Source organism: Myxocyprinus asiaticus, chromosome 8 (genome assembly GCF_019703515.2).
Source record: "Myxocyprinus asiaticus isolate MX2 ecotype Aquarium Trade chromosome 8, UBuf_Myxa_2, whole genome shotgun sequence".
Lineage (NCBI taxonomy): Eukaryota > Metazoa > Chordata > Actinopteri > Cypriniformes > Catostomidae > Myxocyprinus > Myxocyprinus asiaticus.
Window position 1 is genome coordinate 40,157,552 of NC_059351.1, and position 14,364 is coordinate 40,171,915.

Below are 14,364 nucleotides of genomic sequence, written 5' to 3' on the forward strand. Positions count from 1 at the left end.
GCTCCCTATCCAACCTGTTGGAGCTTGAGAGGTCCTGCAAAGAAGAATGGGAGAAACTGCCCAAAAATAGGTGTGCTAAGCTTGTAGCATCATACTCAAAAAGACTTGAGGCTGTAATTGGTGCCAAAGGTGCTTCAACAAAGTATTGAGCAAAGGCTGTGAATACTTCTGTACATGTGATTTAAAAAAAAAAAAAATTCTTTTATTTTTTTATAAATTTGCAAAGATTTCAAACAAACTTCTTTCACATTGTCATTATGGGGTATTGTTTGTAGAATTGAGGAAAATAATTTAATCCATATTGGAATAAGGCTGTAACATAACAAAATGTGGAAAATGTGAAGCACTGTGAATACTTTCCGGATGCACTGTAAAAAGTGGCAACATCTTAATGAACTTACTGGTAATTTAAGGTACATTTAAAGTAGAATTTGCAAGCCATTTAAACCAAACATAAAAGTTATTAAACATTTGAGAAATGCTCTTTGATCACTCTTTCCAAAAGTGTGATACTTGCCTCAGTGATCATGTCCTTTTGGATGTTCAGAATTGAAACTAAAATATCACTCTCCTCTCACAGACATGCTCAGTCCAATGTGGAATATCATTTCATCTGTAACATTTTGGTTTCAGTCAATCAGTCCATCTTCAGTCCAAATTGTGCAATTGTATGTGTCCGCTTGTATCCACCCTTCTTTTGGAAGTATTTCAAAAGTTTCAAAACAATTCTGAAATCATCTTTTTCCTTATTTCAGTAGGTTTTTATTTTTATTTTGATCTGTATCTCTGCACTGTTTGCGTTCCCTCTTTCTCTCTCTCTCTCTCTCTCTCTCTGCCCCTCTTTAGCTAGTATTTACTCAATATGGATTTATTCATTTAAAAGAGTAAATAATCTTCTCTCATTCCCCCCCCCAAGAAACTTTTAAATCTGAACTTTCTATCTCAACTTAATCCTCCTTTTTCTCTTTCTCTTTGCATTTTGTTTAGTACAATAAAAACATCCCAAATTCATGTTGTCATAAATAGCAGGTTTCTGAATATACATTAAAGCCAATGGGATCTCAGTGCTTTTATGTTTGATTTCAGTGGCTTAATGATTAGTGCATGGGAGGGTAAATGCATGCTTTTATTCATTATAATTCATAAACTCCACAATTTATACATATATATATATATATATATATATATATATATATATATATATATATATATATATATACATAATATAAGGGTCCTTTTTTGTTGTTGTTGTTGTTGTTGTTGTTGTTGTTGTTGTTTTGTTTATTTTTGTTTGTTTGTTTTTTTAGTTTTCCAATTTAGGTCATCTTTGAACGTCTCCAAAGGGAGGTTTTGTCAGATTTGCCAGGTAACAAGCAAGTTTTATATCAGTGTCACAAGTGCATTGCAATGATGAGGAGGGATGATGATAGATGCACTAGATTTTTTGCCCAGTGTGGTCTCTGTTAATCTGTGCATGTAATCTGTTGTCATCTGTCATTGTTCTCTGTTGGAACCTCATTTAACCTACAGATTTAATTCTTTACTCCGACCTGAGGATGAGACAACACTTATCCACCCCCCCACCCACACATGCAAAACACAAAAACTGCTGTTGCATGTCCTCGGCTACATATTTGTACATTATGCAGAAACAAATATACACAAATTAGGGACTGACTGTAATGGTATATCTGTCCATGAAATCACAATCCTTTACTGTTGTACATTCCAGGAGTTTTATAGTTTATTAAAGTACATAGTTTTATATACTTTATATGGGATATATAATTTATAATTTATTTTTAATATTTATTTTTAGATTTTTATTTTGTCCTTCCAATTTAATTTAAAGGTGCACTAAGGTTTTGCTAATTAAAAAAGTTTTACACATTATGACATGAATAGCGTTTTTTTTAGAAATATGCCGAAAATGATGTACACACAGTAGATGAAGATCACATCAGTCATATCAGAAACCTAATAAATGCTGTTTGATTTTAAATGGAGCGTGTTGCCCCCTCATGGGCGCTCCCATGTTGACAGCACATGACAACCTGTGTCATGCAATTGATCAAGTTACTGCCACTAATAATAACTACTAATAATAACATGTTTACCTTATTTAGCGCTTTCAGCCTAGGCTCAAACATAAAAGTAAACGTAAACAAAACAAGCAAACCAAAAAATAAAACATTTACTTACAACAGAGCCTGAGTCAACAGTATAGTCCAGACTGAGTGATGGTATGGTATTGATAAAAAGGTATGTAATCCACCAGACAGTCCAAACAGAATGAGTGCAAGTGGACAGATAAAATGTCCAAACAAGAGGTCCCTGCTGGAGTCATGAAACAAATCACTACACTGTAAAATCTTTTAGTTAACCTTACTTAAAAAAGCATGTAAACCGATTGCCTTCTTAGTGAATTGGCAGTAAATGTACTTATTTGGCTCAAGTAAAGTGAACTAGGAATAGTCCACTTTACTTGAGCCAAATAAGTATATTTACTTGATTTTTTTAAGGCAATTGGTTTCCTCACTTTTTTTAAGTATCTCTTCAGAAGATATGGATTTAACCATTGGAGTCTCATGGATTACTTCTATACTGCCTATATGTGCTTTTTGGACCTTCTTAGTTCTGGTCAGCATTCACTTGCATTGTGAGGACCTACAGAGCTGAGATATTCTTCTAAAATCTTTGTGTTCTGCAGAAGAAAGGAAGTCATACATATCTGGCATGACATGAGGGTGATGATGAGGGAATTTTCATTTTTGGGGTGAACTATTCCTCTAACATTCATTGGTGTTTACTGTATGGATTTTTTCAGTGTTTTCTAGTTTCAGTTTAGTTTTTCAAAATATTGACTTCATACTTCAGTTTAAGGATTTTAGGGCTGCCAAAGTTAATGCGTTAACTGATATCATTTAATGCTGTTAAATTTCTCAAAGCCATCCAGCGTTACATGCGATCTAGTGGCATTTTCTTGTTTATTGAAGGCGGGTTGTGAAGGTTTCAAATTTTATAGCATGCAGAATATCAGAAACTAAAACTGAAATTAATTTGTGGTCATTTTTATTTTACATAGTTTTGGAGTCATGAAAATTTAGTTTAATTTCAGTTTTTCCAATTATGTTTTCATGTTTATTTCAGTTAACAAAAAATGTTAACATTTAGTTTTCGTTTTTGTTAACAATAATAACACTGGTGCATGCATAAACACACACATATAGACTGATTTAGATTAAAACCCTCCAGGGATTTCAAGGTTCACTTAGCTACCCTTCATCAAAAGAGGCATAAGATTTTAAGCTGCCAGAGCTGTTGTGTTGTGCAAGCAGTATTAAAGAGAGAGAGAGAGAGAGAGAGAGAGAGAGAGAGAGAGAGAGAGAGAGAACACAAAAGAAAGACAAAGAAATTGAAGAAACTAAAAAGACTGTAATGAGCACAGTGCATCTACATTATATTTAGAGCATGAAAGACAGAAATAACACAGGAACAGGAAGTTAATAGAATTACGACAGGAAACCACATTGCTGCAAGATTGTGCATTCACACCAAATTCCCTCTTCACTCTTCCGTTATCACCTTTAAATCGCTCCCATCTTTGCCAACTCTTGAAATCTTTCAAAACACAAACATAATCAAGTTAATGTGTTTAGCGTATACTGTAGTGTTCAACTTACTTCTGTCTAATTCTATACAGAATCTTCACTTACTCATACAAACAAAAGACATGAAACAATAACAAAGAAAATGTAGAAATGTGGAAATGACTATCTTTTAAGAATCTGAAAATCATGGTTTATTTTAAAAAGTTCACAAACCAACTCCAAAGTCAACCACTTGTATAAATAAACAAAAAGCCATATGTTCCACCAGTTCATCAGATTTTTGTTGAAGTCTATCATTACATATCTTACAGGAGCAAAATCCCATTTGGTTTCTGGCTATTTACAAAATGACAACAAAAATACACAGTACATTTTTATTACAATTTTTTTTTTTTTTTTTTTTTGACCTAAAAATGTTGCTTCATGTGGTAACATCTTTTCAAATATTATTTATGATGGAATAAGCCTGATTACATTAGATCACACCAATGCAAGTCATTTATAAAAGTCAGATCAGGTAAAAATAAGGTAACAACTGCTTGTATCACTTTTCACAGTGTACAGAGCAAAATAAGCAATTTGAAAATATTAAATGAATCCTGCTATGCATAACAAAGCAACTGCTTTTGTGGTTGTGACCAGTTTGATTTTCTCAAACTAATTCCATAACTGTACTTCTCATACATATTTACAAATCCCAAGACTTGCCAAATGGCAGCTCAAAACCAACTGAAGCCTTATAGCGTAAGACAGCCGCTTGTAGATGAGACTGATGTCTAGGCGTGGACATATCGGTTAGGTCTTTTGTGTTACAGGCTTTCAATTGTAGCCATATGAGTCATAGTCACTGTTTCTGTTAGATGAGGGCTCTCTGCTAGGATTTACAGTCAGCCTTTCCAAACCTGACAACACAGAACAAATGAGAATGGGTACCAGTACGTTCGCATGAGTAGGCTGAACGAAAGGACCAATACATCATAACACTATGTTCATCATTATGTAATTGATTGCAAAGTGAATGAATGTGGGCGCATGAGGGCGAGAGATTAATTGAGAGAGTCTAGAACAGCTGAGAGAGAGAGAGCGAGAGTGAACTCACCTGGAAAGGACTGCCCCTTTAATGTGTTGTTGTTTGGGTTACCACCAGCTTGACCTCTGTGATAGGACACTAAAGAAGAGAAAGAAGAAAGACAAAAGACTGAACAAAGAATGATAAAAGACTGAACCCTTTCTTACAAGCTGGTCACGACTGTATCATTGTGCGTGAATTGACTCACCACTCTGACTCTGAGTTGGGCCAATCCATCGATTCTGCCGTTTTTGTGAAACTGCATCAAACCAGGTAAAAATTTTCAAATTAGAAACAATATTTAACTTTGAGTTTTAAAGGACAGGAAAGCCGAGCATTATATATAAATTGAGCGTTATACACAACACACACACACACACACACACACACACACACACACACATATATAACACACAGACACAAACAGTAAATCTTAATATAGGATATAAAGAACCTTTTGGAAAGTTGACCTACAGTATGTACATAATGCGGTGTGATATGCTATACTCCAGTTGTATTTAGCTCATTCTTTTATAATTATTATGCATGCAGCTTTTTTTTTTTATCTCTTATTAAAAGAGACTACATGGAATGTTTGTACTTTTACAAATGAATTTGTCACACCACAGAACCATTTAAAATGAACTAATTAAGGGATAAAGACATTTATACATTTACCCCATCTAAACTGATTCAATTTTAACCTAAAGTCTTGATGTTGATTTATAAAAAGTCCATAGATGACACATTACGCATCACCCACCAGTGTAATGTGAGGTTTCAAACTTGTTTGTTTGCATCACTAACTCACATCTTTTGCGGATGGCTTTGTACGTTGGCCGGCCAAACTGAAGCAGAATAACACTCAGGATCAAGAAAAGCAATATGCCAGTTACTGCCTTATAAGCAGCCAACTCTCTTCCAAGAGTATCTGAGAGAGCATGAGAGAAAATGATCCATTATTTAAAATGCACAAGTCAAGTTAGCATTATTATATTGCCTGAAGCTTGATAAGAAAACATCAACATAACAGGCCAAACAGGGGCCTGTGTATCTCAGCGAGTATTGATGCTGACTACCACCCCTGGATTCGCGAGTTCGAATCCAGGGTGTGCTGAGTGACTCCAGCCAGGTCTCCTAAGCAACCAAATTGGCCCGGTTGCTAGGGAGGGTAGAGTCACATGAGGTAACCTCCTCGTGGTCGCGATTAAGTGGTTCTCGCTCTCAATGGGGCACGTGGTAAGTTGTGCGTGGATCGCAGAGAGTAGCATGAGCCTCCACATGCTGTGAGTCCCCGCAGTGTCATGCACAACGAGCCACGTGATAAGATGCACGGATTGACTGTCTCAGAAGTGGAGGCAACTGAGACTTGTCTTCCGCCACCCGGATTGAGGTGAGTAACCGCGCCACTACGAGGACCTAGTATGTAGTGGGAATTGGGCATTCCAAAATTGGGGGGAACAGGGGATAAAAAAAATAAATAAAAAAAATAACAGGCCAAACACACAGAGTCATGTAATCTTGTTTTCTAAGTTACTTGGCTATCTAAATGGAGACATACCGTACCATAAACCTCTATTTTTTTTATTTAAAGCTAATTACAATTACTACAGACTAACCCTAACCCAAACCCTACCCCTAAAAGAAAGCATCTGTATTTTTGAATTTTAAAGACTGTATTTGCTTTATTTATGAATCAATTTTACAATTGAGGACATTCCGAATGTCCCTAAGGGGAGATTTTGTCAAATTTAGCTCACTTTTGATGACAATATTGTCCCCAAACTATACTGCACAAAGGCAAAACACAGAAACTCCACATTTTGTCAAAACTCATTTATGACCAAAATCAGGTCTCTTGGACTGCAATCTGTTCTGTGACAAAAACAGAGTGAGACTATATTAAAGTCTACATTTGGCTGGATAATTAAACAAATTTGAAGCCATTTAGAAACACACCTTGGCAAGTGATACGCACACCCGAACAGGAAGCGTTGCTCACTGACATATTGCTCGAGAGAAGATAACCTTTAGTTTCTTCAGTGGGCTTTAAGCCTTCAAAGTCTCCACATCTTCTGTCCTTACACAGGTCATTCCACCACTTGCTTGCCATGTGACTGCTGAAGCACAAAGGGACGTCACGCTGTTGAAAGAATGAGAGATACAGCTGACCCTCACAGTGACTCTCCTGCTTCCAGTACATCTTAACCCGTGCAACAACAGGAGGCAGAGTGATATATTGGGTGATGTTCCTGCATGGGGTCTGTGGGGTACAGGATGAAGGTGCAGCAGAAGGATTAAGGGTTGATGGGATTGAAGGGTTTGGGGAGCTGTTTACTGTTGTAGTGGAGGAGATTCCTTCTCCTATAAGGAGGAAAAAACCCAGACATACTTTAAATGTTACTTAAATGACATTGCTGGAATACCAGACTCCTCCACATAACTCAATAAATTATAAAGTTTGCAAACAAATAAAATTCAATGTTTTTATGCACCTTTGAAAGAGCAGACGAAATGAGAATTGCACCAGAAAATTGTGGCAAATTTGGAGTTTATGTAGATCTGCATAGGCTACATTATAATGATTGCTGTTATCAATACCCTCCCAACTTGTCTCAACAACTCGTTTTAGAACTCTGTTTACAAGCCAAACTGCAGTAATATACGACAACACTGAAACTGATAAAAAGGGTTTAAACGTTTTTTTAATTGTCCACTTAAATGTAAAATAGTCACAGTCAATTTTCTCTGAATCTGAGCTTAGTTGAGCCAAACCTCTCTGTCACAGGACAGATCATAAGAGACCCAATTTTGGTTAAAACTCAATTTTGGCAAAATGTGTAATAGTTACTATGTTCTATTTTTTTGCCTTCACACGGCTGTACACGATTTGCTGCAACTGGGCACTAGTCTCCACAGGTGAAACGTTTGTCATTTCACTATGGTCACAGAGCAGAAGACTGGATCACTTGCACTCATTACACTCTTGCACATTTTGCTAAATGCTTGAAGGCAGTCTTGCACATTTTGCACATTTGATTGCATGATTGCATTATGCCCATTCCACGGCACTGCAAGCATAGATGGATGTTCATATCCTCAACAGATCTATCATTTGGATTAATAGAATTATCACAGAAATTATAATAATGATGGAAAACATAGCACTTGTTAAAGCCTATTCATAATACTTTATAATTTCAAAATGTTATGTTTATTATACAGTGGAGTCCAAATGTCTGATATCATATTGAAAATTTGGGATTTGTAAAATTGACATTTGTTTTCCTTTGTACTAAAGATCAGATTTCCTTGCTTTAATTGAAGCACACATGATGCTCTTAGGAACATTCTCAAATCACACTGGGATAACATGGATCAACAGATTTTGCACAAACTTCTGAAATCCATGCCAGGGGACACACACCAAATACTAAGAAATTCCGAAATTCCTTTGAACTTTTTACTGAAATTGTTATGCTGATTATAAATTTTGTAACGAAAAACATTATTAAAATGTTTAAATAGAAACATTTTCATTAGTGATCTCAGACTTGTGAACCCAGTATAAAAAATAAATGATAAAATATAAATTCACAACAAGATATTTTGTTTAAAATCACAGGTTAAATGTGAGAAACAAGATGTGAATAATTTTCTGTAATTAATATTTGTAAAAAAAAATTAAAAAAAAGATGATGAAAAAAAAGACTTCTATGGTTTTCATATAGATTCATGTTTCTCAAAGGGTAACTATTGATAAAAAAATTTTTATGTATTTTTGATAGAGAACAAAAATATTAAAGCTCATCCATTTTTGCTGGGGTTAAATACTGTAGGTTAAATAATTTAAAACAATACATAATTAAGCAGAGTTCACTTAGTCCTTTGAAAATTGTTTTGTTTACTTTTTATTAGATTTTTTATTTTGCAAAACAAAATTGGCACTTTAATTAGATAATTGAGAATGAGTAATTTTGCAGACTATGAGCTGAAAACATGAGCTACTTCTTAAAAAATTTAATGTAATTGCTCAGATTCTTGCGTGAGATCGTGCTGATTTATGAAGATATACAGTATGCACAGTGAAGCCAACGTAGAGATGAAAGTATGATATTCTAGCATAACTTGGGTTAAAAAAGCACAATTGGACGTATGAATTATATAAAAATTAACAAAGTTCTTCTCTTAGTGATGTTATATAATGAGACCACATGCTGTTAGTCTATAAAACAAGAGGACAAAGTCTTTTATTAATTCAGTCATGAAAAATAAATAAATGTGTTAAGACAAGTTATTGTGACAGTCTTAAGGGGAAAAGTTTCACCCTGTCTAAACCAGTAAACATTCCGTTGCAGCAATTAAAGCAAATATTTTTGTTAACACTGGATTCATGTAAATGTGGAGTTAATGATCATGCTAATGGTGAGTATGAATTTGATTATAAAATATTTAAACAAATACATTATATATTTTATCTGTATGCTTTTGACAAATACAACCACTTTATGCATCCTTAATGGCCCCAAGTTGTATTTTTTTAATATGATGCTGATCATAATTGATACTGTTTTTATCAAGCAGTTTTTTGCATTTTAAAGCCATATAGAGTGACTCAATGCATCTGATTTCCCAACTCATTATATTTGCTATTAAGTGTTTCTAGTTCTGTTTTGCCTTTCAAAAAAAATATTAAATCTGAAAATCTTACCCTACTTCCGCATTCTACCATGGATAATGTTAAATGTTAAAAAGTGACTTGTGATATTTCATGCTAAGTGGTATGTGTTCAGGGACATGTGTTCATATCACTAGTGTAGGATCTGAATTGATCATGTAAAAGAGGCACTTAATGAAACTATGTCAATAATGAACACTTCACTTACGAACACCAAGGAGCAGGAGCGCCGTTAGAGTCACCAGCAGAGAGTTTTCCATCTGACAGAGAGTTGTGCTACACAGTTAGAGATTCACTCATCTCATTTGAGTAAACAAGGTGACTCTATTTACTAAAATTGATAAGAGGCCTTGAGGTCAACGAAATGACCTTCGGTACACAACAAGCCAATGCTTTTTGTCATATTAAGAGGCCATGGCCCAATGATAATGTTTGCTTTTGTATTTCTTTTCAGTTCTCAGTAACATATGACCATGACTATAACAAAATGCTTCGTCTATAGGCCCATTTAATTTTTAATAAGTACAGCAAATATTTCAAACAACATACCATGACACATTACTCACTATGATGACATACAGTAATGCATTTATTTGATACAAATTGGACTCCTTATTGAGACTAGACTGTAATTTCAGGCATGTTAAAATATGTCAACAGTTCTTAACTTTTGATCAGAAGACTTTCTCCCTCAAAGAACGTAAAACGTTACATCAAAAGTCCACAAAAGACAACTTTAATTTTACTGGAAACAACATGCCTTCTAATCAGCTTTTTAACAATATTTGATCAGATCTTACCTTGGTTGTGGCTGACAAGAACCAATATGTAGAGCAATGTGACAAGAAAAATGAAGTGAAAGGAAATAAGCAGAGGTGTATGGAGCTACTGTCTTCTTTTCCCCGCCCCCATCCTCTTTCTCTCTCCTTATACAGGGCGTCTTTTAATCTAAAGTGTGTTGTATTTGATTGCACATTGCACTGCTTCCTCACTTCAAAGAGAGCAACACAGACAAAAGAAAAAAAATTCAGAAAAGCTTGAGAAAAAGATGCCTGTGTATAGGTTGGTGGGTGGAGGAAAAGGTGCAATTAATAAAGTGAGATATTCAGTTAAAAATGTTTTCCCATTATTTCTTTTATTGATACTTTCCCAAAATGTTTCATAACATCAAATGATATATATATATATATATATATATATATATATATATATATATATATATTTATTTATTTTTTTTTCACAAAATTAAATTATTTTATGAATGGCTTGGAATGGGGTAAATAATAATGCAGCAAACTCTGCATATTCTTTACAAAAACTGAAACTGAGACAGACTTTTTTTGGTGAACGGCATGCTGAAAACGCTCAAGATATGATTCATCGAGCTCATAAGAATCAACTGCATGCACTGGGGCCAAACATGTCAGGTATAGGACTCAGGAAACCACCAATATCCAGATATATCCTTTCATTTCACTGTTACTCATATATTCTTTTCATTCACAATCTTTCCCAACCGCCTCCCTCCTTCAGTCTTTCTCAAGTGTCGCCGGGTTTGGTTTACCAAATTGTACAGTTCAAGAATGACCCGTAAAGGCTGGTTTTTGTACCTGTAAAAAAATCCCCCGAACACCCTCTTGAAACTCTCGTCTATGATTCAATATGAACGGAATTTAAACAGCTTTTAAAAGTGAGTCAATAAGTTAAACTACCATTTCTCTTCTTGTAAATTTGTGCAGAGCATTGTGTTATCCTTAATATTCAGGTGGAAAAAACATGTCAAGAACCAGTAACAATTGCAATACTAATAAACATTACAGATAGATCAAGATTGAGATTATCGGTCGATAATCATACCAGCTTGGCTGATTGTCAGTTGTATTAGCGCTATCTACAAATAGACGCACTTATTGTTTTATATATATAGAGCCACCATGATACAGTGCATCCGGAAAGTATTCACAGCGCTTCACTTTTTCCACATTTTGTTATGTTACAGCCTTATTCCAAAATGGATTAAATTCATTATTTTCCTCAAAACTCTACAAACAATACCCCATAATGACAATGTGAAAGAAGTTTGTTTGAAATCTTTGCAAATTTATTCAAAATAAAAAATGAAAAAAATCACATGTACATAAGTATTCACAGCCTTTGCCATGACACTCAAAATTGAGCTCAGGTGCATCCTGTTTCCACTGATCATCCTTGAGATGTTTCTACAACTTGATTGGAGTCCACCTGTGGTAAATTCAGTTGATTGGACATGATTTGGAAAGGCACACACCTGTCTATATAAGGTCCCACAGTTAACAGTGCATGTCAGAGCACAAACCAAAACATGAAGTCCAAGGAATTGTCTGTAGACCTCTGAGACAGGATTGTATCGAGGCACAGATCTGGGGAAGGGTACAGAAAAATTTCTGCAGCATTGAAGGTCCCAATGAGCACAGTGGCCTCCATCATCCATAAATGGAAGAAGTTTGGAACCACCAGGACTCTTCCTAGAGCTGGCTGCCTGGCCAAACTGAGCGATCGGGGGAGAAGGGCCTTAGTCAGGGAGGTGACCAAGAACCCGATGGTCACTCTGACAGAGCTCCAGCGTTTCTCTGTGGAGAAAGGAAAACCTTCCAGAAGAACAACCATCTCTGCAGCACTCCACCAATCAGGCCTGTATGGTAGAGTGGCCAGATGGAAGCCACTCCTCAGTAAAAGGCACATGACAGCCCGCATGGAGTTTGCCAAAAGGCACCTGAAGGATTCTCTGACCATGAGAAACAAAATTCTGTGGTCTGATGTAACAAAGATTGAACTCTTTGGCCTGAATGGCAAGCGTCATGTCTGGAGGAAACCAGGCACCGCTCATCACCTGGCCAATACCATCCCTACAGTGAAGCATGGTGGTGGCAGCATCATGCTGTGGGGATGTTTTTCAGCGGCAGGAACTGGGAGACTAGTCAGGATCGAAGAAAATATGAATGCAGCAATGTACAGAGACATCCTTGATGAAAACGTGCTCCAGAGCGCTCTGGACCTCAGACTGGGGCGAAGGTTCATCTTCCAACAGGACGACGACCCTAAGCACACAGCCAGGATAACAAAGGAGTGGCTCCGGGACAACTCTGTGAATGTCCTTGAGTGGCCCAGCCAGAGCCCAGACTTGAACCCGACTGAACATCTCTAAAGAGATCTGAAAATGGCTGTGTACCGACACTCCCCATCCAACCTGATGGCGCTTGAGAGGTCCTGCAAAGAAGAATGGGAGAAACTGCCCAAAAATAGGTGTGCCATGCTTGTAGCATCATACTCAGAAAGACTTGAGGCTGTAATTGGTGCCAAAGGTGCTTCAACAAAGTATTGAGCAAAGGCTGTGAATACTTATGTACATGTGATCTATTTTGTTTTTTATTTTTAATATATTTGCAAAGATTTCAAACAAACTTCTTTCACGTTGTCATTATGGGGTATTGTTTGTAGAATTTTGAGGAAAATAATGAATTTAATCCATTTTGGAATAAGGCTGTAACATAACAAAATGTGGAAAAAGTGAAGCGCTGTGAATACTTTCCGGATGCACTGTATCTAGATATTGCTATTGGACTTTGAAAAAAACATATCAGAAAACCACTAATAAAGGTCTCTACTCAAGAAATACCAAGTCAAAAAATAGAGCCCAACAGTGCTTTCCCCATTCATTTGTTACATAGGGATTTCACACAGTAATTCATAAGAGTATATGAACCACACACCAACCAGCAAACTTTGACTTGAAGAAAAAAAAAAAAAGTACTTGAAAATTCCACAAAAAGACAAAGGTTCAAGACAGTATAAATAACGTCTTTCATGAGGGAATGCACCATGAAGCATTTCGAATGATGTAATCAAAATAATAACAATGGAAAAATACACTGTTGAACCAAAACATTATGACCACCTGCCTAATATGCTGTTGGTCCTCTGTGTGCCGCCAAAACAGTGCCAACCCGTCAAGGCATGGACTCTACAAGACCCCTGAAGGTGTCCTGTGGTATCTGGCACCAAGACATTAGCAACAGATCATTCAAGTCCTGTAAGTTGTGAGGTGGGGCCACTGTGGATCGGACTTGTTGGTCCATTACGTCCCACAGATGCTCAATCGGATTGAGATCTGGGGAATTTGGAGACCAGGGCAACACCTTGAACTCTGCATCATGTTCCTCAAACCATTCCCGAACAATGTGTGCAGTGTGACAGGGTGCATCATCCTGCTGAAAGAGGCCACTGCCATCAGGGTATACCATTGCCATGGAGGGGTGTACCTGGTCTGCAACAATGTTTAGGTAGGTGGCACATGTCAAATTGATGTCCACATGAATGGGTTTCCCAGCAGAACATTGCCCAGAGCATCACACTTCCTCCACCGGCTTGTCATCTTCCCACAGTGCATCCTGGTGCGATCATTTCCCCAGGTAAATGGCGCACGTGGCCTTCATACACGGCCATCCACGTGATGTAAAAGAAAATGGGACTCATCGGACCAAGCAACCTTCTTCCACTGCTCCAAGGTCCAGTTCCAACGCTCACGTGCCCATTGTAGGTGCTTTTGACGGTGGACAGGGGTCATCATGGGCACTCTGCGGCTATGTAGCCCCATATGCAGCAGGGTATGATGTACTGTGTGTTGTGGCACATTCCTCCCGTAACCATCATTAAAATGTTCTGTGACTTGTGCCACAGTAGACCTTCTGTCTTTTCGGTCCAGACGGGATAGCCTTCATTGCCCTCAAGAATCGATGAGCCTTGGGCGCCCAACACCCTGTCGTCGGTTTGCAGTTTATCCCTCCTCGGACCAATTTGGCCCTTGTCGAAGCCGCTCAGGTCTTAACTCCTGCCCATTTCTCCTGCATTCAACATGTTGACTACAAGAACTGATTGTTTGCTTAACATCAAAATCTACCCAGACCTTGACATGTGGCCTTGTGATGATCAATGTTATTCACTTCACCTGTGCTCATCAATATTTAAAG

General features: G+C 37.0%; 1 protein-coding gene across 2 annotated transcripts; it reads right to left on the reverse strand.

Moving 5' to 3' along the window:
* Window positions 1-3,372: 3,372 nt before the first annotated feature.
* Window positions 3,373-10,529, reverse strand: LOC127444600 (T-cell surface glycoprotein CD5). 2 transcript variants are annotated; one of them, XM_051704056.1, is made up of 7 exons: window positions 10,159-10,529; window positions 9,567-9,618; window positions 6,640-7,044; window positions 5,492-5,611; window positions 4,889-4,939; window positions 4,711-4,809; window positions 3,373-4,513 (listed from the first exon to the last, which is right to left on the reverse strand). In XM_051704056.1, the coding sequence occupies exons 2-7, from the start codon at window positions 9,616-9,618 to the stop codon at window positions 4,431-4,433; spliced, it is 810 nt and encodes a 269-aa protein (XP_051560016.1). In that variant the 5' UTR covers window positions 10,159-10,529; the 3' UTR covers window positions 3,373-4,430. The 2 variants fall into 2 exon arrangements, with proteins under 2 accessions (XP_051560016.1, XP_051560017.1); XM_051704057.1 differs by having other exon boundaries at window positions 4,711-4,779; window positions 9,567-10,529.
* Window positions 10,530-14,364: the final 3,835 nt, after the last annotated feature.